The 26,794-nt window shown below is 31.0% G+C and overlaps 2 protein-coding genes and 1 long non-coding RNA gene across 13 annotated transcripts in view; 1 reads left to right on the forward strand and 2 right to left on the reverse strand.

The window, feature by feature from the left end:
- Positions 1-426: 426 nt before the first annotated feature.
- On the reverse strand, positions 427-20,089 carry Usp1 (ubiquitin specific protease 1). 2 transcript variants are annotated; one of them, XM_074125111.1, is made up of 9 exons: positions 19,957-20,089; positions 11,851-12,015; positions 11,175-11,380; positions 10,688-10,881; positions 10,344-10,600; positions 8,049-8,255; positions 7,769-7,952; positions 5,761-6,138; positions 427-4,555 (listed from the first exon to the last, which is right to left on the reverse strand). In XM_074125111.1, the coding sequence occupies exons 2-9, from the start codon at positions 12,002-12,004 to the stop codon at positions 4,363-4,365; spliced, it is 1,773 nt and encodes a 590-aa protein (XP_073981212.1). In that variant the 5' UTR covers positions 12,005-12,015; positions 19,957-20,089; the 3' UTR covers positions 427-4,362. The 2 variants fall into 2 exon arrangements, with proteins under 2 accessions (XP_073981212.1, XP_073981211.1); XM_074125110.1 differs by lacking the exon at positions 19,957-20,089 and adding an exon at positions 18,586-18,740.
- LOC141452723 (uncharacterized) lies at positions 20,087-21,121 on the forward strand. Its single transcript, XR_012457558.1, has 2 exons — positions 20,087-20,225; positions 20,425-21,121. It is a non-coding gene; the product is annotated as an uncharacterized lncRNA (long non-coding RNA).
- The window catches only part of LOC141452717 (uncharacterized), a 90,440-nt gene continuing 84,298 nt past the window's right edge, over positions 20,653-26,794 (reverse strand). For all 10 annotated transcript variants that reach the window (XM_074125099.1, XM_074125108.1, XM_074125107.1 and 7 more), the window contains one exon: positions 20,653-25,400. In XM_074125099.1, coding sequence (XP_073981200.1) covers positions 25,308-25,400 — 93 coding nt within the window. In that variant the 3' untranslated portion in view covers positions 20,653-25,307. The remainder of the gene's footprint in view (positions 25,401-26,794) is intronic.

A 26,794-nucleotide genomic window follows, 5' to 3' on the forward strand; every position in this document is an offset into this window, starting at 1 on the left:
ACTTGAAGCTACCTACTAAAAAGGTAAGTAAAGTAATCGCCTACTTTTTCAGGCGGAGCTTAACGTCCAACTACCTAATTAGGTGTGGTGGACGGAGGCGACTAGCAAACATACTTTACTGTAAATTTCTTTTATTAATCATTAAATAAAATCCAAGGCCTCTAGAAGGGAATCGAACCCTGTACCACAATACTTATTAGCTTCGCAGGTCTCGCCTCTAACCGCTCGGCTACCGTGGTGCCTTACTAAAAAAAGGTAGTGTACACAAATTGGAATCTATGGACACGTATGTGTACAATATTGCCAGATGATGGAGGCAAGAGAAATAACCTTTTTTTTTTTTAATTATAAAGCAAAATTCTATAAACTAAAATACTCGAATAAACTTAATTTAAACTGGATGAAAATTACGAAAAAGGCAGAATATTTATTTGTTTTTTTTTTTTTGTTTTTTTTTAGATAGGAGAGCATCTAAAGTAATCTGCTTCCCTCCAGAACTGACCAATTTTTCAAGATTTTATTTAATTTTCTGGAAGATTAAGAACCAAGAAACGAAATTAACAATTCTCAAACTAATAATAAACAAAAAAATATATATATATGTTAGTATATTTGGTGCTTCCCAAGGCACTCCCGACAGAATTATAATACTGATCGCCTATAAATTTGTTTTGGTTAATGCTTATCATATGAAAATTAATTGTTCAAAATATAATGAAAAAATTGTTGTATTTTTTTTTCTTTTTTTGTACTAATATAGTCATGGTTTTCTAGTTTTTTCTCCTTTCATCAATATATACACAAAAAATTAAAATAAATAATGAATAATATTTTCCATGTTTTTTTAAAAAAAAATTATGTTAATGTAATTAAAAAGAAAAGAAAAATACGTAAAATACTATTAACAGTACCAAATTTTATATAAACAAATAATTAGAGATATTTTAAATACAAAAATTAAAGAAAACAAAGAAATTATTGAATACCATTTTGAATTCACATTTACGTGATTTTTTTCTTACTTCATTTTTTAAAATTTTAATAAAATCAAGCTCGAACTTTATTTATTCAACAATTCCAACACTTGACAATGGTTTATGTATTTATTTTTAAAGAATAAAAAGGTTTCATTCCTAGCAAAACAAAAAAATTACACTACCTGGATTATATTAGATGCTTATGGCTATAAAAAATACATTGGAATATCCCCAAGCATTGCCAGAAAACAGATGTTTATCGCAATTAACGAACTACGAAGAAGGAACCTGTGCATTATGTGGGGGAAAGATGGAAATCTTCCTTCTTAACTTTACGGAGTACGGAGGATCCCGGTGTATACACTGACGGTGAATGGTGGCTCCGAAAGAACGAAGAACTCAAGAAACTGCTACGGAGAAGAACCCGGACATAGTTTCTTTGTATCAGAAAAAGGCAGACTGAGATGGCTAGGCCATGTTGAACCATGGGATGCCCCATCATCAAGTTCCCCGAGAAAAGTATTATATGGACACCCAGGGGGGCGCAAGACGTAGAGGTCGTCCCAGGATAAGATGGTTGGATGACGTAGAAAGAGAGATCTGCGTAGAAGATGGCGCCTAAAAGCCGAGGATAGGGGAAGAGTGGCACTCTCTCTCTCTTGAATGAGGTCCAGGTCCTACTATAGGGACTGTAGCACCATGGGAAGAAGAAGAAGATCCTAAGGAAGTAAAAACAATGCGCGGAAGATCGTCCGCCTATGACAGGTGGAAATCATGGAAAAGGCTTTTTTCCCCTTTCATTGAATTGGAAAACAATCTTGAAGGACAAAAAATAACCCCCCCCCCCACCCGTGCAATTTTAGCGTTTTGTTTAGACTTCACTTCAACCGGCCATGTAGAAAACTTCCCAATGGTGCCCTAAGGAACAATGTCAGTGGGGTCAATCAATCCTTTAGCAAAAATGATCTCTTCAAGAAAGACGTGATTCTTCCCAAGACCAGTTAGAATGATCAGCTGGTATTCTCCATTTCCAACCAAATAATGCACAACCTCATGTTGACAAAAAATTATAAATAGATATATGTAAAAACTATTTTACGTTTTAGGGGCCGCGGTGCTGAACAATACCGTTGTCTTTATACCGTCATAGAATGCATGTTTATTGTATCCCTGACCAGTTTCTATTATCCATTATCAGAGGAAGGTTATATAAAGGTTATCTCTACACCAAAGTAATTAATCTTCTTCGTACGATGACTGTAAATCCGAAACCGTTCTGGGATACAAAATAACATGAGTACTATCATTGGGTAAAATCGATCATATATATCCTTCCGGGTAGTGCAATTTCTCTGCCCCTCTCTCTCTTTTTGCAAAAACTTTTTTAAAACAATTTATGGAAACTTTTTTGCCGTTATCTTCAATAAAATAATTTTTTAAAAAAAACTCAAAATACTTAGGCCTTACGTAAATTGTTGAAGAGTATTATTTTAAGCAAATTTACTAGACAAATGAATTGTCATTTCTTATTTACATTTACTTTATTATCATTTTTATTGGTATCACTTACGTATTTCCTGCTATTACGTATGTATTTATCTTAGAGATGAAAAAAATAAAAGTAAAGTAAATGCTTTACGCCCAAAACTAACGATCAGATATCGTGAACGGAGTCTAATGGTAAAACGTTTTTATTTAAATATCCTAAAAAAAAGTATTTTTTTTAATCAACTGACAAATTAGAATTCATTTATTTCTAGTTTTTGTTTTTGTTTTTAATCAGTCTGGTATTAATAGAATTTTTTGAATTACGTACAGGGATTAATTACATAACAGTGACTTGTTTAATATAATATGTATATTATTACTTATTCAAGATTAAAATGCTTGTCAATATAATTTTTTTTTCCCCCCCACTTTATTTGTGTATTTACAACTGCAACAATTGTTGCACCAAGTAAACATGATCTTACTGGTTCAGTTCACTTGTTATGACATGATTAGAGCAATCACCCACTGGTGTCAATATAATTAAAATGCAAATATTTCCAATCAGCTGATCTTTATTAAATTTAAAATAGCTACACAGCTTTTTCTAAATTACCTTTATTTACTATTTATTAATCTCTTACCACGATTTTTTTATTTGTGTGTGTGTTTAATTCATTTTATTCATTATTTTCATTATAATTTTTTGTTTACCTAAAATAAAAACTTTTCAATTGCATATTAATTGACTTAGAATTGTACAGCTTTTATTTCTTAACACTTTACAAGTTAAGTTTTCACGCATTCGTAACAGAAAAATTGTATTTGAAAAGGTGTGAACTTTAATTTTTACTAAATAAATCTGGGAATATTTTGTTTTTAAAGCAATAATAATAATAAGCAATTAGAAAGGGGATTAGATATGCGGTTGGCGTATTCCTACGCGGAGGTCCCAGGTTCGGGAGATTGAAGTTGCTGGCCTTTAGGATTTTCTCTTTCTAGGAGCTTCTTACAGCTCACTACTGCCGCCCGATGATGGATAGTGATGTCAGTAACGAGAGAACACTGTCCAGAGTCCGGTAGTGCACCGAAAAAAGATGCCAAGGTTGGTGTATAGCAGTATCACACTTTATCCTCCCCCCCCCCCAAAAAAAAAACAATCCAGCGCTAACTGTATTCTTCTACACACAATTCCAGGCTGACTTTCCCATCAAGAGTTATTGAACGCGGCAAGGATGAAGAGGTTATAAAGAGGTTATACAGCCAATCCCAAATAACCCTATCATAAATTGATTTAAAAAAAAAAAAACTGGGTTAGCTCACGCGTATCCAACGAACATTCAACTCTCAAGAAGGTAATTTTGTTTTATAAGTACATTTTAGGTGTTTTAATGGCGTTTTAAAAACGATTTTTTTTTTTTTTTTTTTTTTTTATCGATAAGTTTATTTTCTTAAAATAATAACTTAATAAATAAAATCTCTTTAGTCGTAAGTTTTGTAAACAGTGAGTTTTTTCTATTATCCTATACAAAATAATAAATTTGCGAACTTGAAAAATTACACATCGTATTTAGATTTATTTTTTTTTACTGAAACATGCGTCAGTCAAGTGTTGGAAAAAAAGTTTCACCAATTATAAACCACTCCCATCCCAAAATAGAAATAAATAAATTACAGTCATTATTATTATTTAATTGCTTAGAAGAGAGAAATGATTTAACTGTGCAAATCTTTCTTTAAAAATAATATATAACAAAATAATAATAATAATTCATTTTAACCGGGAGAAATTATTTGTTACTTTAATTTTATTTTTAATTATTATTATTATTAATTATTTATTACTATTTTTAATTTATTATTATTATTTCTTAAAATATTTATTTATTATACTTAATCATTGACGAGCATAAAACAATAGGTAAGGTGTAAGAGCGGAATTTTTCGGTTGCTTTTGTGCAAGTATTTCCTCCAGCTGTTTTCTAGAAATTATACGTACAGTTTCATCGTCACATTCCAGCCAGACTGGTTCTGAAGATTCGTCCGTTCTTAATCTGACGCCACAACAGTCCGCACCACGACAAGATGATCTAGGTAAAAGGGAAAGAAAAAAAAAAATATTAATATCTATTACTTTACCCATCCAATATCCTAGGGTGCGTTCCACTAAGCGCTCACAACGATCACGCTCACGATCGCGCCGGTTTTGCCGGCGAACGTTTACAATCGAAAACCCAAATGGAATGGACTATGGGGGCGTTTTAACTGTTCATGTAAACATTACAAATGACGACCTCGAAAATAAGTCAGAAGATTGAAGAGGTTGTTTTTTAATTTTAACCCCGTTTATAAGCGGTTATAATAAACTTTATTAATTATTGGTAAAGTTGTCTTATATAAAAAAAATATATATATTACAATTTTTATATTACATTTTCGAGGAGTATTTATAAAATTTACGTTAAAAAAAAATTAAAATGCTCTGGCAACAGTAGGATATTTATTAATGCAATGTAATAATGCTTTAGAAAGTTCTACATCTAGTTCCGATGAAAAGTGGAATGCAATTTTACAAAATCAAAGTGTAATTGGTCGTTATTCATTGATTTAGTCATGTAAATGGATAAGTAATTTTTCATTTTATTTTTTTTTTTAGACCTTCGAGAAACACATTCAATTATTTACATGAGATAATACTTTCATTTACATGAGATAATTTTTTCGGTCACCATCTTTGCTTTTAAAAATTGCGCCAAATTTCTGAACGCCCACTTCGACCCACGCTCTTAAGGTGGGGAGGGCGATGAGAGCTTCGCGTGAGCGAAAATAATGACGTCATTAGTGACGTTTTCGCCACGACCACAACGACCGCCAGTCGTCAAGTGGAACGGCTGAAGGTATATTTTGATCGTTGTGAGCGCTTAGTGGAACGCACCCATAGTAAATAGGAGGTATGCAACTTTTTATGAGTATGTATTTGGAGGTTATACACTGTTATAAATAAGATCAGATGACCGTTAAGGTGGTTTGCTGCAATTTTAACCAGTTACCAGATTTGGTTAGATATACAGTTAGATTGGTTAGATTTGGTATTAAAGGAGTTTTAAGTAACGCTTTTAAAAAATAAAATAAAATAATAGTTACACGAATGTTTTGTAATCAGTGGCCATTCAATAATTGATTGTGGAAATAATAAAGTTTTTCATCGACCTGAGATTTTTCGTTTCTTGAGAAATTTTATTACAAATGTTTGTTAAAAAATAAAAATGAAAACCTAATAATTTACTTTCATTACCTGAAATACTGTCCCCTGGTATCAGTTAAGGAACCATTTTTTGACGATCTGAAGAACCATTTCTTTTTGGAATTAGTTTTATCGTTGGCGTTTCCAGCGGCTGCTGCTGCAGCTGCTGCCGCACCGGACGAAGATAAACTGGCCGTCAGACTTGCAGTTTTACGACGTTCCCTTGTACACGAATCATAATCTATAGAGGAATCACGCGCCTTAACGTATGCCACGTAATGACCGGATGCCATCGTTGCACCCAAATGCATTATCACACCGTACAGATGGTACTGATGATCCGTATTATTGGTGGTTTGGCAATCTTCGCAGAAACAACCGAGCACCAAAGGTGTAGGCATGTGTTCGTTTACTTTGCTCACCACTGACCTGAGGAAAAAAAAAATAAATAAATTAAACAAAATTGAAAACACAAAAATGCACAACTCAAAGATAGATTTGAATGAGAGAGAAATGATTCGTTTTTCGACCATTAGGCACATTCTTCACTAAAAAAAATCACGTAGCCACTGCCTTTCATCACGTCTAGTAGGACTGTCCGCAGGAACTCTAGAAGTAAGATTTTGAGCGAGAGAAATTTCGTGTGATTGCAGAAGGAAGTGGAGTTTCCATAAAAAGTGCTTAGGGACTCATTGTCCCATCCAATGGCCACCTCGATCTCCGGATTTAACCCAAATGGACTATTTTTTGTGGGGATACCTAAAAAAATGAAGTGTAAAGTATCCTTAATCCCGTGGCTTCGGTCGATGATCTGAAAGTCGAATAACTCGAGCCTGCCAAGATGTTGACTTCGCCACCATAAGTGCTGCTACAAGCAAAGCGTGGGAGTCCAGAGTTTTGGCTTGCCTATCCGTTGATTGTGCCCAGATTGAACAGATTCTTAAAAAAAAAATAACGTAATTTTGACAGTAAACTGAAATTTGTTTTTCATATTTTAAATTACCATAACTTTTGAAAAATCTAACCGATTTCAAAAAATGTTTTTTTAGGAGCTCAAAATACTATAAAAATATGCAAGAAAAAAGATAACGTTCCATTTGAAAAACAAAAGTTGGATGCTGTATCTCGAGATACAGGGGTTTAAAAAAATGGGTCAATCACTGAAAATAAACTAGACGTATGATTAAATACGTGTTTTTTATTTTTTCGAAATTTCCCGCCGTTTAAAGAAAAAGCGGGTGGAGCATATAACTCTGGTCACCCTGTATATATATCACGGTTCGCCAAGAACGATTTTAATTGAAAAGTCCACCAACATGAAAAATTTTCCTTTCTCCTCATTATTTGGGTCAAAACTAACCAAAATCCACTGAAAACCAAATCCGTTTACATTGCGGATTTTTTTTTTTAATTTTTCAGGTCAAAAAACGGGAAAAACGGCTTTTTTTTGCATTGTTAAGCCTAATAAATGGAAAAACAATACAGTTTTTTTCTGACAGAAAAATTATTTGGGCTCTTTTAATCCAAAAAGTTTCATTAAATGAATTTGAATTGGAAAATTTCACTTTTTCCATTGTATTGTCGCAGGAATTTTTCTCATTTTTGAAAAGTCCCATTCCCTTCCACAAAAAAAACGATGATTTATTTGTTAAGTAAGCTTTGAAATGCGAGAAACTCTTGTTTTTGCCTTATTAAAGCTCAAAAATGTCTTTTTTATTGATTTTGAATGTCGAAATTTCATTTTTATCATTTATAAAATACATCTCGGAAATTCCCTCAGCTTCAAAATGCATGCATTGGTTTTGAAAAAAAAAAACTATTGTTTTTCCATTTATTAGGCTTAACAATGAAAAAAAAGCCGTTTTTCCCGTTTTTTGACCTGAAAAATTAAAAAAAAATCCGCAACTTAAACCGATTTGGTTTTCAGTGAATTTTGGTTAGTTTTGACCCAAATAATAAGAAAGAAAAAAATTTCATGTTGGTAAAGTTTTCAATTAAAATCGTTCTTGGCGAACCGTGATACATATATAGTTATAAGAGTTATAAAAAGAATAATTACCCAAATCCAGATGAAAACCTCTTAATCTGTAGCGTTAAAAGTTTTGGTAATGTCTCAAATTTCACGCATCGTTTCGCTTCGTTATACCTGAGACACTGTTCGCACCAATATTTATTACTGTCATGCAAATATTCCTCGGTTACTAGCGCATTCTGGTACAGCTTATTAACATTGAAAGGTTCGTCTGAAAACATAAACAAAAACAATAAATAAATAATGAAAAAGAGTATTTATAAATGCTGTACATTATAATGAAAGAGGCAAAAATTAATTAATTCACCTTTCAACTGTAGATCAGTAGTGATTGGTACACAAATATCACAGAAAGTCTCTTTACGCTGTGTGACTTGTTCACATTCCAGGCATGTAGTTCGCAACAAGGATACACCTTCAAAATGTTCGCTTATGAAATTATGTCCTATACTACTCTGATCATCTTCACAATCGATACCGTTAGTACAACAATCGCCGTTCTGGATCTGTGAATCTATGATATTAACATTTATTTATATCTATACTCCATGACTTTCGACACAAAAAAACATCTGTTATAAAGACTCACATGACTAATATTTTCAAAACTTATTTACTAGCACTAATAAAAAGAACACTACGAGGGTCGTTTGTAAAGTCCGTGCAAAAATAAAAACTACTTAATTTTTTTGGGTAAACCTTTTTTATTTTTCAACATAGTCTCCTTTTAGGCTTATACACTTCGTCCAACGCTGCTCTAGTTTGTTGATCCCTTCCGAATAATAGGATTTGTCCAAGTCTGAAAAATAGCCATTCGTTTCTGCAATCACCTCCTCGTTTGAATAAAATCTTTTTCCCGCCAGCCATTTCTTCATATTGGGGAACAAATAGTAGTCCGAGGGAGCCAAGTCTGGAGAATAGGGGGGATGTGAAACGAGTTGGATCCCTATTTCCATTAATTTTGCGACCACTACTGCTGAGGTGTGAGCTGGTGCGTTGTCGTGATGGAAAAGGACTTTTTTGTGGGCCAATCGGGGGCGTATTTCTTGCAGCTCGGTTTTCAATCGGTCCAATAACTATGAATAATATGCACCTGTAATAGTTTTACCCTTTTCCAGATAGTCGATGAGGATTATTCCTTGCGAATCCCAAAAGACAGTCGCCATAATCTTTCCGGCCGAAGGAACGGTCTTCGCCTTTTTTGGCGCAGATTCCCCCTTGGTAACCCATTGTTTAGATTGTTCTTTGGTCTCAGGAGTGTAGTGATGTATCCATGTTTCATCCACAGTGACGAAACGACGCCTAAAGTCCTGCGGATTCTTCTGGAACAGCTGCAAACCGTCCTTGCAACACTTCACGATTTCGTTTTTGGTCAAGCGTGAGCAATCGCGGCACCCATCTAGCGGATAGCTTTGTCATGTCCAAATGTTGATGCAAAATATTATGTACATGTTCATTCGAGATGCCCACAGCACTAGCAATCCCACGCACCTTCACTCTTCAGTCATCCATCACCATATCATGGATTTTATCAATGATTTCTGGAGTAGTAACCTCAACAGGGCGTCCAGAACGTTCAGCGTCACTTGTGCCCATATGGCCACTCCGAAAATTTTGAAACCACTTATAAACTGTTCTAATCGAAGGTGCAGTGTCACCATAATGTTTATCAAGCTTCTCTTTAGCCTCCTGAGGCGTTTTGCCTTTCATAAAGTAGTGTTTAATCAACACACGAAATTCTTTTTCGTTCATTTTTTGAAAATCACTCGACTTCCTCGATTCAAACGAATGCCAAACACAAAGAAATATACCGATCTGGCAGAAACTTGGTGTGTGTTCTTCCAAGAGATGCTACTAACTAAACATAACCTCGATACGCGCCAGTAGTGCTATCTCTCTGACTTTGCACGGACTTTTCAAACGACCCTCGTATTACTAACAGGGTACTCAACATCCATTCTTCTGAAACGAAATTTTTGCTGGAAAAATCTCAGAAGAATAGGAAAATTCTATCCAGTAAAGTGCAACTTCTGGTAGTAAAATGTTCTTCAAACTCGAAACTCTAACCCTCATTAATAATAATACTAGACACAGGGGACCTTGCAGTGGATATTGAAATGGTTCTTTAGACTTATTGCCTTAGAAATGCCTTACTTATTGTTCAAATTAACATCTTTAATCAACATGATTACAATAATTATCTCACCTTCATTCAATACAGTCTTAATGATCTATTCTTTGATTTTGGAATTTACTTAGCTTCTCTACAATTAGTAATTTTCAAGGCAGCATTACGTCACGGTTTTGTTAAACAATATTTCGTTAAAACCAATTGTTTCTGGCTACCCCATTTCTTTATAATATTATAAACGGGACATTCAAATCCATTATTCATTTCAGGCCTTCCTACTAGAATCCCATCTAATAAAGATGCCTTAAAATGAGTTTTTTAAGAAAAATATATTTCCAATAAAACTTACTAGATAGATCTGGATCGTAGGTTAAGATTCTCTAACCTACGTAAGATTGAGATTTAAAAGAAAAAAGTCTTCAAGCAAGCAAAAAAAAAAAAAAAAATGAAAAACCTGCTAAAAAAACTTACCAATTGGAATATTTTTTTTCTCATCGCCATTAATTTTGGCACGAGGCCTACCAATGTTTAAACTTTTGCGCACTTGACGAGACCATGACTGTTTGGCTGGTTGTTGTGATGCTGGAATCGTCGGCACTTTGGAATATGGTGTTGCGGCCACAATTTGACGTAGTTGTTCACAAGTCTCTCGGATGATATCAAGCAAACAAACCAGCAATTCATGTGCATCATGTTGTTGATTACCTTCAAATATTGGGTTTACGTCTCTGTTTCAACAGATAAGAAAGAAAATTATATTGTAATAATATATATTGTTATTTAAAGGGATTACTAGGGGGATCGTTAAATTTTACCTTAATGAATGAAGGAAGACATGCGGATGATAAGGTTCCATATGGTCCTTAACTTCTTCAGTGTGCAGAGCTTCATAAAGTTGATGTAACTTATCGGTTGCTATCTGCATTTTAATGTTGGTCACATCACCGCCGCCCAAAGAAGGTAAATCCTTGCTGCTCCAGCTCTTACCGCCTCTCCCAAGGGATGAACACTAAACAAAACAAAATAAAATGCTTAAAATGTAGCGCAAGGGTTGGCTCCCTTGATTTAGAGAGTGTTACAGTGCAATTAAAAATAATTTTATACTTTGAAATGTATCTGCATGGTATTCAACAGCTCGCCGATGTGTTACAGAATACATTAGATTATATTTTGAATGACAGCGTCAACTTATTATTTTATAAAACAATAAAATGTTAATTTTTTTAAAAAAAATAGAAGTCATTTTCTTTAAAGAGCTCTTTTTCTACATATTACATCTTTCTTAAAAATAAACCAATTTACCTTTAATGAGTGCCTGCCACTGTATTCTCGCAAATCTAATGCTAAATGATGAAGGTTATGCATAAAAGATGGAGCAAATCTAAGCGTATATAGTACACTATTCAGGAAGCATGTGTTGCCTAGATTGGAGAGTGTGGTAATCGGACTGTCGCTGTCATCGTGGCCACACCTGACCGCTGCACCTCCCACAGCGTCTACTCCGCCTACTAATAGAAAAAGAAATTGTTTAAGTCTGAATGATAATTTTTAAAAAAATAAAGAGATGAACCGGCGAAGAAATATGTAATTATAAATTATTTTAGAATGAAAACACTTGTTTTTCAACAGTAATTAGTATTTAAACTTTTCTTCAGATCAAAAAAGCCTTCGTCATACAAAGGAATTTACTAGTTTGTAAAACCGTATATTTAAAATATAACCTTTACAAAGCAACCTACCACAATCAATTATGTGCTCAGAAAAATAAACCTAGGCACCATTTTCAAGAAAGTGAACTGTCCATTGTATACAAAAAGTTACACTACAAATTAAGGAATTTTATTCATACTTGATCTTAATATTATACGATATTTTTAACTTCCTTCCCTTCTTAAGTGGGCACAAAAACTGGTAGCGGAACTTATTGGAAATGGCACTTTGGAGGGAATCTAAAATGTATGCAGGTGTAATTAATTACCAGCATCAATCGGAATTGCCATGGGTTGTACTTGAGGTTTCTGTGCTGGTACATGCACTTCCTGCGAGTGTGCAATGCAACGACGTGATTGGCTCGTCGACAGGCAATGCCGTTTCCGTGGCGGACTTTCACCGTTCTCCCATAATACAGTCATCTTTGTTCCACCTAAAGCAACAAAAATTATTATTTTTATTTATAGTGGTACTTACAGAAAATATCGAAAGAAAACAAATGTCAGATTCAGATAATAGTGAAAGCAAGGAAGGGGTCCTAGATAAAAGAATTATTGATAAATTAATACGCCTTTCAGAATGATCCGCTCAAGTACCAGTCAATTCCTGAAGAATTGACACTTTAATTACGTCTGTTCAAGTTAGACGCTCTACACTTTGAACGCTGCTTTTCTCCGCCAGAAAATTTTAAAGCACGAACTCCACTAATCTATTGGATAGCCAATGTGTACACATGAACCTACAATTGTGGATTTCCATCGTTTCCAAAATATGAAATTTTTAATATAAAAAGTATCAAGTTTGGGGTTACTTTAAAAACACACTTTAACTTTTTGGACCCGTCTATCTAAAAATAACGACCCATTTAATTTAACTAAAGAAAGTCACAGCTTCCATAATGGAGGTTACATGTTCCAGAAAAGTTGACTTTGTCTTGTGATTCCTGTACCAACTGAATCTAATACTTAAAAGAAAGTTATACGAGAACAATTTTGTTTTTCTGCAACCATGTAGGAATGTTCTCATTACTCCAATTAAAATCAGCTGTGTAATGCCCAACTTCCCACACTAGTGGGGAAAAATTCCCATTAAGGTCACTTTCCTCACTAGTGAGTGGGAAAACTTTATTGTGCTTCCTTGATATAAGAAGTTTTGTTATTAACATAAATATTTTCTGTAAAACTTTAATAAGCTTATTTAACGTAACTAAATAATTAAAAAACAAATATTAGGTAAATAATGAAATAAAAATTGAAAGGAATATGGAAATAAAAATAATATTTTTATAAATAATTAGATATTTTTAATTATAACAGTTAAAAAGGTTATAGTGTTACCTTATAGAAATTTAAAATGGATTGTAGTGATGCCTGTTTAGAAAACACTCCTCCATCAATAAAAGAAACAGCAGAAAATGTAATAAGTAATGTAAATACGTAAGTAATGTAAATAATTGTAATATAACAATAAATGTTTTATAATAAATAAATTACTTTTTGTAGACTGTAAAAATGAAATTTTTAATTTTTTTAGTTAATAAATCTAATGGTTGCAGAAAAAAATATAATATTTAACTTGAGTGTAAAGTATTTTTCTCACACTCGGCAATTTGCACTTGCACTCGCCTCGCTTCGCTCGCTCGTGCGTACCACACTTGTTAAATAAATAACTATTCTTTAACAAATCTTTTGTAAAGAGTAAAAAAAAAAATTCTTAGACTATGCTTTAGAACAACTGGGTAGGTTTCGAACTGCTGACTGTAGGGCACGCACTTTTCCAAAATAAGAGTAAAAATATACTTTGAGAAGGTTACGAAGTCACCAGAAAACGAATAAAATGTTTTAATCAAAATCTTGAGTATTTTAGATCAGAATCTTATAAAACGAAAATTCAAAATAAACTAAAACTTGGTAATACTTTCGGATCTGATCGGATGCGAGTTCCTACACATGTAGGGCCCTATAATGTTATTTGAAACTTTTGCCCGGGAAATTAATTTTTGTGGAAGGTACTGCCATCATAACCTTCACTCTAAAGTAACCATCCTTCTTAAATTGTTTACCAGTATTGTCTATCTATATAAATATCTTGAGACTTAGAAGCAATGCTAGAATGTCAAGTATGTAGAAAATCGTACTTCAAGTTCCCTGTGTATTTCTGATATGTGACCGGAAAATAGCTAAAAACGCTTTTCTCTGCATTAGATTACTAAATGGTTTGACATAAAAATCAAAAATTCCCCTAGGAAAATTATTTTGGGAGATTTCTGAAATCTGAGTATCAGGTTAGATTAGTGAGGAGAGTTTAAAAAGGTAAGCAAGACCAAAGGGTACTTTATGGCAGAACCAATCAAAAAAAATCTGTGCCAGAAACCTTAAATTGTGATACACATTTTTAGTTTTAGGAAAATAGTAAATTAGAATCAGTTTAAAGAATTACAGAAAGAGAAAACTGTTTTAAAGTCCGGAAATTCGACTGATTCTTGCCAGATTTAAAGCCTTACGAACTTCGGAATCAGAGTCGTCTTCCTCTTGTTCATTAATATCGAAAAAATCGTTTGTGACCTTGTAGTCTTTTTTTTTTTTAAATCGCCAGATTTTCTAGGTTAATGTCGACCTTTTCATACCAATACAAGCTGTAAACTTAAATTTAAAAAACTGGTCTACAAAAAACAGTTCGTTAACGGCACAAATTCGACCAAGAACAGTTGTAGATTAAGTATGAAATAAAAGCAGATTTTAGTTGTCATCAGACATCATGTAATTACAGTTGAATAATACTACAAAGTTTAGTTGGATTCAATTGTAGAAAACATTTCTGAGAAGATTGAAAATCACGAGAATATTATTAGATTTAGTGAACTATCAAACGTATATTTTTTAATAAAACTCTCTTTAGTTGGGAGAAAAGAACAAACAATTTATCAAGACAAATCCCTTACAATGAAAACCAGACAAGTTTGATAGCATTATCAGTCGATAGCATAATTGCAGATTCAGCGAATCGACTTACAATTATTCAATTTATATTGATTAAGAAGTACTAACCGTTCCTGTTTTTTTTTTTGTTTTTTTTTTTATTCACTGATCATTTTAATCAAGTTAGCTTTTTCAATTTCAATAACTTAATCTGTGGAAATGCATCTGCAGCATTTAACAATGTTCCCATCTAACCTTTATTCTCAAGGTTCTAACTTACAACTCTGAATTACAAAACACATTACATCGCTACTAACATACAGATTGAAGAATCGTACATTAATTAGAAGTACACAATATATTGTGAAGCAAAACTACTCTGAACCCTCCTCATAGAAGCATTTAAACGAATTTGGCTAGAAAAAATGCAAGAACAGATCTTCGAGAATAGTACAGATATAGTTTTGAGAGCGAGAGAAGATAGAATACCCTTCCGAAAGTAGCGTAGTTTAAATCAATTAAAAAATAACTTCCTATCAGCAAAAATTATAATTTATTTTTAATTTAAGGAGCGTCATCATCTGAGGACAATGACGCCTACAGCGTTTTTTCAGTGCACTTTTGGACTCCAGATAATGTTCTCTCGTTTCAGAAAACACTATTACCGGAACAATGAGCTGTAAGAAGGCTTCTATTCTAGGAAGAGAAAATCTAAGCAGCTGGATTCGAACCCGGGACCTCCAGGAATCCAGTCTAAGCTAATCCCTTCCCTACAAAGAAATCAGATAATTTTTACACTTTTGAAATTTTTCTTGAACATAGCTGCAATAATTTTCTTTAATTTTTTTTTTATCAAAATAGTATTTGGAAAATTGGTTATTGGGATTTCAGAAAGATGGAGGATTACGTATTTAAGCTGAAGTATTTTTCCCCGAGAAAAATATCTTTTCAGTAAAATGGACGATGTTTTATATATAAAAAAAAGGAACTAATAAGTTTTGCTAAAATTCCAAAATCGGGAGCACCACTAACGGATGGATTTTTCACTTTTCTGATATTTTTCCCGAAAATGCCCTCTATGATTATGAGTAAGACTAAAAGCCTTTTTATCTAAAACAGCTTTTTTTTCTGGGAAAATTTTATTTGGGCATTTCGAGGTTACAATCTTCTTTTACGCCAAGAATAGCATGAAAAAGTCTTGCATTTTTTTTATCTTAGACAACCACTGAATGCAAGAAAATTCATTTTACTTGTAGCTTAAAAAAGAAAAGTATTTTCAAATTAAAAAAAAAAATCTATTCATTTAATAAAAATAAATCTTCCTGAGCGAGATATGCTGAAAGGATATCCTAATTAAGGAAAATGTAGAGGATGCATCAATTATACATGTACAATCTAAAATTGCACATCTAGTAGACAGACTGACAACATTCTCTATATACTCAAATGGATTTTTTAAATATTTTATTTAAAAAATCTAAGTATAATTTATATTTTTTTTTTATATAATAAATGATTTTCCATTCATTAATATATATCCAGAAGAATACGATTTTATCTCGAATTACAGGAAATTGGGAGTAAATAATAGGAGATTTCTCTATTTAATTTCCAATTTCCTGTTCTGTTAAAAGAGCACAGTTTCATATACATTAGAATACAGTCGACTCTCGATAATTCAAACTCTACAGCTGTTAACTTCGGTAAATCGAAAATATGCAGTGTATTTAGATACGCTCGATAATTCGAAATCCTTTTCCCTTAACAACAGGGGGTGAGAAGGCTCTACAATTCGAACGCGGCCGCCATCCCCTATTTATAATTCGAATTTTCCCTAGTAATGTTTACTTCTCATTTTCCGCTTATTTTGTTCATTTCCTGCATAATGTTTCCCTCCTTTACAGCCCAGTTTAACTTTCCAATTCTCTTTCTTAGTTTGTCACGATGGGAAGTACTGAGAGTCTGGTAAATGAAAAACTGAGAGACTGGTAAGCCTATTCTCTCGGAATTTCTCTTACAATTCTAAGGTTCAAACTTATTGGTAATTTCAGATCTTTTAATTTTTTTGATAATGTTTGCCAAGTTTTCAACTTAAATTGGTTATAATTTCTCTTTCTCTCTAGGGCAGATCATTATCAATTAAAAAAAATTGTTATAATACTCTGCAAATGTACATTGCCTTCAAACGCAGAATTTTGGAGTCATTTTTAATCACTACGAATTTCTTTTTTGGTGATCGTTAATAAAAGGCACATACAAAAAAAATCAAAATTTTGGGACTGTAAAGAATGATGGGTTTAAGTTGTTCAATTTACTCAAAGCTTAAAAATTGGCGATAAAGTGGCAATTCCAAGCAAACGATTTAGGAGTTGAATTTAAATATTTAATCCATATTAATAAAAAACAGTCTGAACGAAAGAAAGTTGAATAAGAGTTTAACGACAATACTGTATGAAAAAGTGTAATGTGGTAAAATGAAGGACTTATACTCATTTATGAGTGTACTTTTTGGGAAAACACAGCTCAGATTCCGAGAAAAACACGTTCGCCAAATATTGGAGAAAATGGCATTTTCAGAAATTGTTACTGTAACCTGTTTTTTTATAAATAATGCAGCGCCATAATGAATGCAGTTTCATTAGATTCAGAATTTCATGTGAAGATGTGCTGCTTTTTTAAGCTGGTTCTGTATAGGCAATGAGGTTGCAAACTATATCTTAATAAGTAGTACTTTAAAAATAGCTTTAAAGTTGCAGTTTTACGCCTGAAAAATACAAGTTTGTGCTGCCTCAAATTTAAAGTTTAGAGTAGAGGGTGAGAAACGAGAATTTACGAAATTTCTCAAGAGTTTCTAAATTGAGTAAATTCAATCGTACGCAGAGAGAGAAAAAAAAACAGATTTGAAATATAATTGGATTACCTAACGTTTTGTGCTAAATATAGAAAAATATAAAAGAATTATTTGACAAAATATAAAAATTTTAAATGAGTTACTGTAAGAAATTAGCTGACATTTATTGGTTAGATGTTCAAATCTGTGGTTAGTTGTTTAATGTACGTACGTAAAGTAATTGAAAAACACTTGCGCTCACATAATTGTATTAGTTATTTAATTTGCAATAAATAAAAACAAATATTTCATTATAGAATATTAATTAATTATGGAATAATGCACTCTATAAATAAAAGAGTACTGAAACGAAGACGGTTCACATAAGAAATAGGGCAAAGAAAGAAAGTTAATTATTGTTTTTAAAAAAAATTGTCTTCTGTTTGTAAACTTTTACAACTATCACAATTTATTTCCGTTATACAAATAATTGCTTGTAAGACCGAAAAATTCTTGTAAAAACTCCATTTCCATATTATAATTTTTATTGATAAGGTACTAATAATTTTTTTTTTTTTTTCTTTTACAGAGAATCCAAACTTATAAATATATATTCATATATTACAAAATGCAATAACTTAAATACACGAAAAGAACACTAGAAGTTGTATATTCTTTCACATCAATTTCATGAGAGCCTCGCCTTTTCAAATATTTACTATTTTTTGTTGTTTAGATAGGGTTAAAATAAGTTTTGATATATTTAAATTCTTTAATTGATAAATAATCATATTTGTGAATCACGGTTAACTTGCTCTCGACGGCGGTGATCTCGTGAATCCTAATTTTATTTAATCAATGTTTTCCAATGAAGCTTTTTTACTTAAAAAAAATACATAAAGGAGCATTAATACACTTATACAGTAAGAATGTTATTAAATCACTCGCTTTTCATTTTATAATAAATAGGCCGGAGCACAAAGTGTTAAAACAAAAATTATAGAAGTGTATTTCTAAATTCTATCAAACTACATTTAAAAGTAAAAATAAAACATTCAAAATTAATGTTTTCTAGTTTATAGTGAATACGAGAAAGGAAACTAGAGCCAAATTCAAAAACTAGAGATAACTTTTTTTTTTTTGAAAAGCGGGGTCAGTACTAGGAAGGGTTTCCCACTGATTGCAAATTGTAACCACTTTTGATTAGAATAAAAGTTAATTAATTTAAAAAATTATTAAATAATGCAATACTTACAACCAGGCTATGTACGAATACATGGAAATCTGATACATACAGATAAATTACATAAAAAATTCAACTTTTTTTTTCTTTTAACCGGGTAAACTAATTCAGGCAGCCATCTTCTTCAATTGCAAACTACAATACTACCAATATAAATGGCCATGCCCCTTACAATTGGCACTCAGGTTAACCAACATACAATCTTTTTTGGCATTCAATTTTAATTAAATTTGAAGTATTATTTCAATTCTTAATTTTAAAATTAGTTTTGTAAGATAAGTGATAATATGAAGAATATTTTTTATTAAAATAAAATCATCATTGAAATAGTAAATACCCATTATATTATCCATTGTAGGGTGCCTCCTTTCAAAAAAACTTATTTCCCATAAATGCAAGGCGATCAGCGTAAGCCTTCGTATGTCTGATTGACAATTTTGATTTAGATTCAAAGTTTGAAGAAAAGCGTTGAAGACGTTTTAAGAAAAATCCATTCAGTTACTCACCGTTTTCGAATTCAACAAAACACGGAAATTTAGCAAGACATTAAACCGCTCTTTACATTTTACAACACAACCGTTCGTCTTTCTGAAAAGGTATTTTAGGAAAAAGAAACTCGCCCCTCTCTCCAAGAGACCGCATTACTGAAATAGTTAGAGAAACAAATTGAGATTCTGTATAAGAATGTGAAAAATTTAATGAGAAAAAGTAAAGATACAAACTTAGTTTTTAAAATACTGCCCGCAATTTATGGAAATTGGAAATGATTTGGAAAGTAAGATAAAGAGATTTATGAATGACGACTTTTTTTTGGAATTCAAGAACCAAAAATGGATAGAATTTATGATTTAGGCAAAAATGTAATTGTGGTTGTACTTATGCCGTTTATTGATGTTAATACAATTCTCCATAATTCCAAAAAAATTAAAAAAAATACTGGAATTTCGGTATCACTTGATTTGGCATACGATCAACGGGTAATTAAAACAAAAAAAGTTGTTGGATTTAAGAAGATTCAAGATAGAAAATAAAGAGAAAAGTGTTTGTGGGAAATGGTTTTATAAATATTTCGTAATTAGAACATTTTTCTGGGACCAACAAAAAGGGTTTGTTATTGAAACAGCTACTAAATATTTAATGGAAAATAAGGATGATAAATTCATGGCCAGGGTAAAAAGTAAAACGATAATAATGTTAATTGTGGTTGAAATAACTATTTTAGCGTTCAATATATTGGGATTAAAAAATAAATTACATGATGTGTTGTTCTTTAAATTTATAAAAAAAATTATTTTACTGTTAATGAAAACATTTGTGGTAGAACTACAGTTTATTTGAGAATTATTTTAGAGTATTGCTTCAATTTACTTTAAATTCACTTACGTAATTTGGTATTGTATATTTTTAATAAAGCATTATTACTATTAGAGAGGCCTTGGATAGAACACTTAACAGTTCTGGTGTTTCTTGTTCCATCGTTCAACAATCTGCATGGTCCGGGCTTTTGTTTCGAGTATATCCTCCTTTTCTTTAGCAGATTGTCAACGGCATTTCTCGAGCAACTGATTTACGCTGTCACATCCTGAAAAGTTTTCGCATGGTTCCTGTCTGCTTGTAATGACGTAACATTAAATAAAAATGTATCAACCTGTGTAAGTTTTTAACTATATTTTTTACGTTAATGCTAATAGAGCGTACTGTTTTAGTATTGTGATAATACTTTCGATTGTTTGATTTATTTTATTAAAGATTAATATTAAATCAAGATATTTTTATATTAAACAATAACTATATTGCAATAACACGAATAACCATATCGTTTTGGTTATTGTTATGGTTATATAATTTCAGGATCCCGTAAAATTTAGAAATACTGCATCAAGTGAGTAAGCAGGATACCCAACCTAAACAAATGCTAGAACATCAAGAAAATTATATTTTTTTTAGAAAGAAATGGGTAAACAAAATAAAAACTAAATCTTTTTTTTTTTTTTTTTTTAAATACAAATCTAAGATATAAATAGTATTTTCATTTTTTTTTTTTGTATTGTTTACATTTTTAAGTATTTATCGTACAACTGTAATTTTTTTTATAGTACAATGTAGGCACAATGCGTGTCATTGCAATACTCCTAAAAATACTACAATGATTGCTTGGAAAATATAATTCTTTATTTATTTATTTCAAGTTTTGTATTTAACTATAAATATTTATTACAAAATAAAAAAAAAGCAACTAATAATAAAGATAAAAGAAACAAATTGATTTTACTTAATTTTTTTTTTTGAAGTGACCGTTGCTTTTTTTTAAAAAAAAATTAAAATTTTAATGAGAGGCCTCCACAAACAAACAAAAAATATATCGAAGCCAATTTCAATGAATTAATATACAAATTTTTTCGCCCCACCCCCCCACAATCAAAAAGTTATCTTCTTATTTTATACGGTAACCATTTTCAAAAAAAAAAAAAAAAAAAAATTATATATGTATATATTTACACAAAAAATAATTATTTTAGGGAAAGTGCAAAAAAAAAAAATTTTTTTTGCAGAGCTAAAAAAAAAACTTGCAAATTAATATTTTTCTTTTTTTTTAATCTCTCTTCAATAATTAATAATAATTATAATACAGATTGATCTACCTAGTATAAAAAAAAAGAAGAAATTCAAAAACAAAAAACGAACTGGTTATTTATTACAAAGTTCTTAAAAATACTTAAAAAATATAACATTTACAATCAATCATTACATTACTAAATATATAATTATAATTGTATTTGTATATATATATATATTTATATATATCCTATAATTAGTCAACATAATTACAAAAAAAGAAAAAAAAATCATATATTTATTTTTGTAATTAATTTATTTCATTTATTTTTTTAATTTATTTTAATTTCATTTATTTTATTTTTTTTTAATTACAACCTTTGAGAATAAAAAGCCATTTTTCATATACAAATATATATATATAAATATTTTTATTTTTTTTTAAACATTTCTATTCATTACACCTTAATTTATATTACACATACAAAGTATACTGTACAGAAGATTTCTCCATCTTTTTATATATTCAATTATAATTTTGCTTTTTTTTTCTTTTTTTTTAAATAAGTTTATATCAAAAAATATAAGATAGTCTTATAAAGGAACCTTTCTCATTTTTTGATTCCTTATAGGTTTTTTATTTTTTTTTAATTAATTTTTGTTTAAAAATTAAAAAGTTAAATTGTTGATTAATTTTTTTCCCACAATGAACAATAATAATAAAAATAATGATGACAACAAATAAAATAGTAAGACTAGATGGTGCCTAAAATTTATTATATATACTTATATGTACATAAGGATTGAAATGATATATATAATATGTATATATTTATATATACGCTCCCTTTTTATAGATAAAAAAATGAATTATTAGTCAGCATCATTAGTATACTAGCTTGTGCTGAAGTTGAGATAGAAAGATGGTGAACTGAGAATAAATTTCGTAAAGATGGAACATAATATTCCTCCAGCCAATATCAAAAACTATCCTACGAACCAGAATAAGCGGACAGAAACATGGACAGAGAATGTGTGTTTGAAAATATGCCTGCGAAATGTGTAAAAGTTGTAAATTTTGGATGGAGTGATGGAAATTTCCAACAGAAAAAAAAAGAAAAAAAAAAGGGAACAGCTTGTAATATATAATTTGCAGGAAAAATACACGCAAGAAAAAAATGAACATTTTCTGGTCCACCACATCAAGTCCAGGGGCATATCCAGGAGGGGCTAATAAGGCTATTGCCTCCTCCTAATCGAGATAATTGATTTTCCACCCTAATTTCCATCGTTATAAAAATTCTTTACATTACCTAATAAATTAGGCGGCTTCAATGACTTCCTATTTAAGGAGCAGAAAACCCTAAAATTCGGGTAAATTAAGGTAAAAGTAGATTTTTTTTATTGAAATATCTGATATGTCTGCAATGCCTGAACAAATTGCTGCCAAAATTCAAAAGAAATTGATGAAAATTATATTGTTAAAGATCATAATAATAATAATAAAAGGACTTGTTACTACTAAACATGACGTTTCTTTTAATCGACCAACCGTCGTTCAAAAATTTTACGATTTTTTTTTTTTTTTGTAAATTTTGCCTGCATTCGCTCGCTCTACTTTATAGGGGGGCGCACAATTATGTGCTCAAATTTCTGTAAAGTGACAATATTGTAGCAATATCATGACAATATTTAGGTTAAATATCAATCAAACTGCTGTTAAAATAATAAAAACTTTAGACTCCCTTACTTTCAAAATACAGTCAAAGGTCATCGGCTTTAATATTTACCATATAAGTGGCCTCTTACCAGCATCCCATCTATAATTTACTTACTCCAAGTACTCCCCTCCCTTAAACAAAAGGTATTGTGGTGGATACGCCCCTGGAATCTGTTCCTACACTTTATCTTAAACGCCCCCCCCCCAAAAAAAAAAGATAAGTAAAAAAATCATGATTTTCTCAAACGATAAGAATCGTTCGCTCCACTCTCCTTGCTGGATTGGCTGGATTTAAAAAAATAAAATAAATCAATCTATTAGTTCGGGTATACCGATTCTCAACAGATTGGAATCACTAATGGAAACCATATGGTTATTTTTTGGAAACTTGATTCATAAGTTGGACCCATATTATTTTGTCGTCAAGAAGAAAATGGAAAAAGAAAAATAAATACATAAATCAGATTTAACATTAATAATAAATTAATGAACAAATAAATAAAAAAGATTATTAGCAGAAAAAAATCAAAAAATTATAACACTTCATAGAATATAGAGGAAAATTGTACAAAATATCAGTCATTAAATATTTTATATTATCTTCTTTTTTTCTCACTCAATTTTTTTGTAAGAGAAAATACTGTTTTTTTTAAGAGAAAGTGAGAAACAAAATTAGCAATATAAGGCCTTTAAAGGTTGTTATTTTATCTTCTTTTTTTTTTTAATTTTAAGAACAGAAATGCACATTTTACTTATTTATTTTTCTTTTTATCAAAAGGTTTCCCTCACTTGATTCATTTGCTTTATTTTTTTTTTTTTTTTAAGTAAACTGTAATAGTTTAGGCACTAGAATTTTTACAAATTTTTTTACTTTTAAACAATGATTAAATGAATTTTTTTTATTGTTGTTCTTTTTTTTACTGTTAACTAAAATAAATAGATAAATAAACTGCATACCATCATGTAATTAACCATTTTATTATAGATACAGGATTGAAAGTAAATTTACATTAGTCGTAAACAGTAAAAAGATATCAATTGGCGAGCGAAAAAGAAGGAAGAAGTTTTGTTACAGACGTCATGATGGTAAAAAAATATTGTTTTATCAAATTTTTGTCTAGAATTTTATGGAGCAACAAGCCGTTGGAACCGAAAGGCCACTGTCGACGACAACAACAACAGCATTGAACGTCGGTCCCCCTGTCGTCCTGCCCTTACTAAAAAATTTCCATAGGTTGGAAAATACGGGAAACACAGCAAGTGCAGAGAGGAACATGCAACCGAGAAAAATCGGCTAAAGCTGATCTTCATCACACATGGTGGTGGTGCTGCCATTTTGGATGAAAGAGTTTTAAAGTAAGGAATGTAAAAATTATTTTCAGTTAGCTCGTGTAATCTTGATTTAAACCTAAAAAAACTGTGGGATATGATTGGCTAGTAATTTCAATCAATCTGGGGGGGCAATAATAAAATCAGAAGAACTTGCAAAGTCTTCAATTCTCAATCAATCTGGGGGGGGGGGGGCAATAAAAATCCCAGAAGAACTTGCAAACTTGAATTTAAACTGAATATGGGAGGAATATGTGTTGGATATGGATTGGCTAGCGTTTAATACTATCAACAACTCCGAAGAACTTCTGCGTCTTCAGCAACCCTTTAGGAGGACGAGCCTCATTCCCTTTTTTTTTTTTAATGTCATTTCATCATCCCTCATTGAAATCACCACTATTGTTTAGAATAATGTTAACTATGAAGTTATAACTACAAGCCCTGTAACTTTAATACTTATGGTTGATTGAATTTCATTACTTGGCACGCAGTTTATTAGTTATAGTAATTATTATTTTTAAAAAATTCTAAAAAATACATTTTTTCACGCTCATACATTTTTTTGGGGGGGGGAGAAAATACAAATTGAATATATTATAATTATTAATAAGAATATTAATTTTCTTTTTTTCTTTTTACATAAAACGCAAAAAAAATAATCTATTTTACACGTTATAAACTATCACATTGGGGAGTTTAAGTTATTTTCCACTTTCTTAACGTCACTTTGTACAAATGTCTCTTTACAATGTACACGATTATAGACATTTCATATTTTACTAATTTTTTCTTTTTCTTTTTTTTTGTTTTTTTATTCAATTTACTTTTTATACATAACTATTTTTTTTTACCTTTTATAATTCTGTACATAATATTATTAAAAACGTTTAATAAAAATATATTATATGTATTATACATAGAGTTTTAAATATATTTATGTATAGAATGTTTCAAAAATAATAATAATACCTTAAAACAAAGAAACAAACAAAAAAAAAAAGAAAATCTTGCTTGTAATAATTTAAAATAATTAAAAAATTGTTTCCCTAAAAACAAAAATAATAGAAACTAAAAAAAAAGAATACCTAGATTTATATATTTTGTTTGTTTTTTTTTTGTCTGTAAATGTCTAATTCATCCATTTTCGACAATTTGGTGCACCACACATGCATGGAATTTTGTGTTGGTCATCTTCAATGTCGAATTTATAATCGTATGCAAGCTGTACAAAGATAAAAAAAAAAGATCAAATTAATTAAAAAAAAATTCAGTAATGCAAAAAATTGTGAATTTTTCTATTTGAATCCATATTCTGAATTGGTGGTGTGGTATAGTTATGAGTTTAAAAAAAAAAAAGGTGGTATGGTGATCTATCTCTGTGATCACTCACTGTAGGGAATTCAATTTTTGTGAAACTTACGAGTTTGGACTAGAAAGCAATTGACTTAAAAATTAAAAATTTTCACTTTTTAAAAGCAACATTTGCAGACAAACAAACAAAAAGCTATTCCACATTTAATATTTAATATGCTAAGTCCGTACATTAAACTAAAATGGGACTTTAGAGGAAAGCATAAAAGTAGCTTTCGCCAAAAAGTAATGCTTTCAAATTTTCTGCGGAGAAACATTACAAATAAATATTGTAGAGCTACTTAAGAGCAGTAATATACTAATTGTAAAGGAAACGTTGCAGTTTTGACCAAATCAGGGGGAAAAAAACTGAATAATTGATTAAGTAGCAAGTACTTCCTGCTTCCTGGTGCCTGATTGGTCCTAAACCTTATTACCGGTTCCCAATAGTAGCAGCAGCTAAACCGAACTTCCATCTTACGACTTTTCGATTCTGCATTAAGTTTCATCACACACACTCTACAAAGAGACGTTTGTCTTTATTTTTTTTTTTCTTTCTTAGTCCCAGGTTTTTTACCCGACACAAAAAAATGAGAAATGGATCAAAAGAAATGGTGATCAGAAGAGCGAAGGTATGGACTTTAAGCATGAAGTCCAAACTCTTTTATTTTTGAAGCAGTTTGACGCGAAGTGAATATACTTGCATTACTTGAAAGAAAGTAATTTTTTGGCTTAAATAACATGAGCCCTACCCAACTATACCTTTGAATAGTGTTCAGAGTGTGATACCTCTTCCCCTCGTTTGTGAACTAACTGGAAATGGGTCATATATTAGGCTTACCATACTTCCCGGCGTCCCGGTCAAACTTGAACAACACTGACACCCCGGCCAATCGTTCTCCCGCGCCCATTTATTAATATGTTTTCAGTTCTTAATAATTTTGCGTCCCGGTTTGGCTCTTCGTAATTATGGTAAGCCTAGTCATATATAAATTGGGAGTACTCACAGTACTGGTTAAATAAATACAGACGTCGATGCGCCAAAATAAATAAATAAATAAATAAATACATTCTTTAAATCTTATTAAAACAACCAAATATGCAAATAATTTTGTTACTAATATCACTTGTAATGCCTCATTCTGATAGTAAATTTGAATTTTTACCATAAAAGGTTAGTATTTTCCAGCCAAGAACTATTTGACAAGACAAGAGTAGTTTGTAAGACATACGTAAACATAAAATGACAGCGTTAACAGCCAACCA

The sequence above is a fragment of the Rhodnius prolixus genome, unplaced genomic scaffold (genome assembly GCF_049639745.1).
Source record: "Rhodnius prolixus isolate KJV_2025 unplaced genomic scaffold, Rpr scaffold_3, whole genome shotgun sequence".
NCBI classification, from domain to species: Eukaryota; Metazoa; Arthropoda; class Insecta; order Hemiptera; family Reduviidae; genus Rhodnius; species Rhodnius prolixus.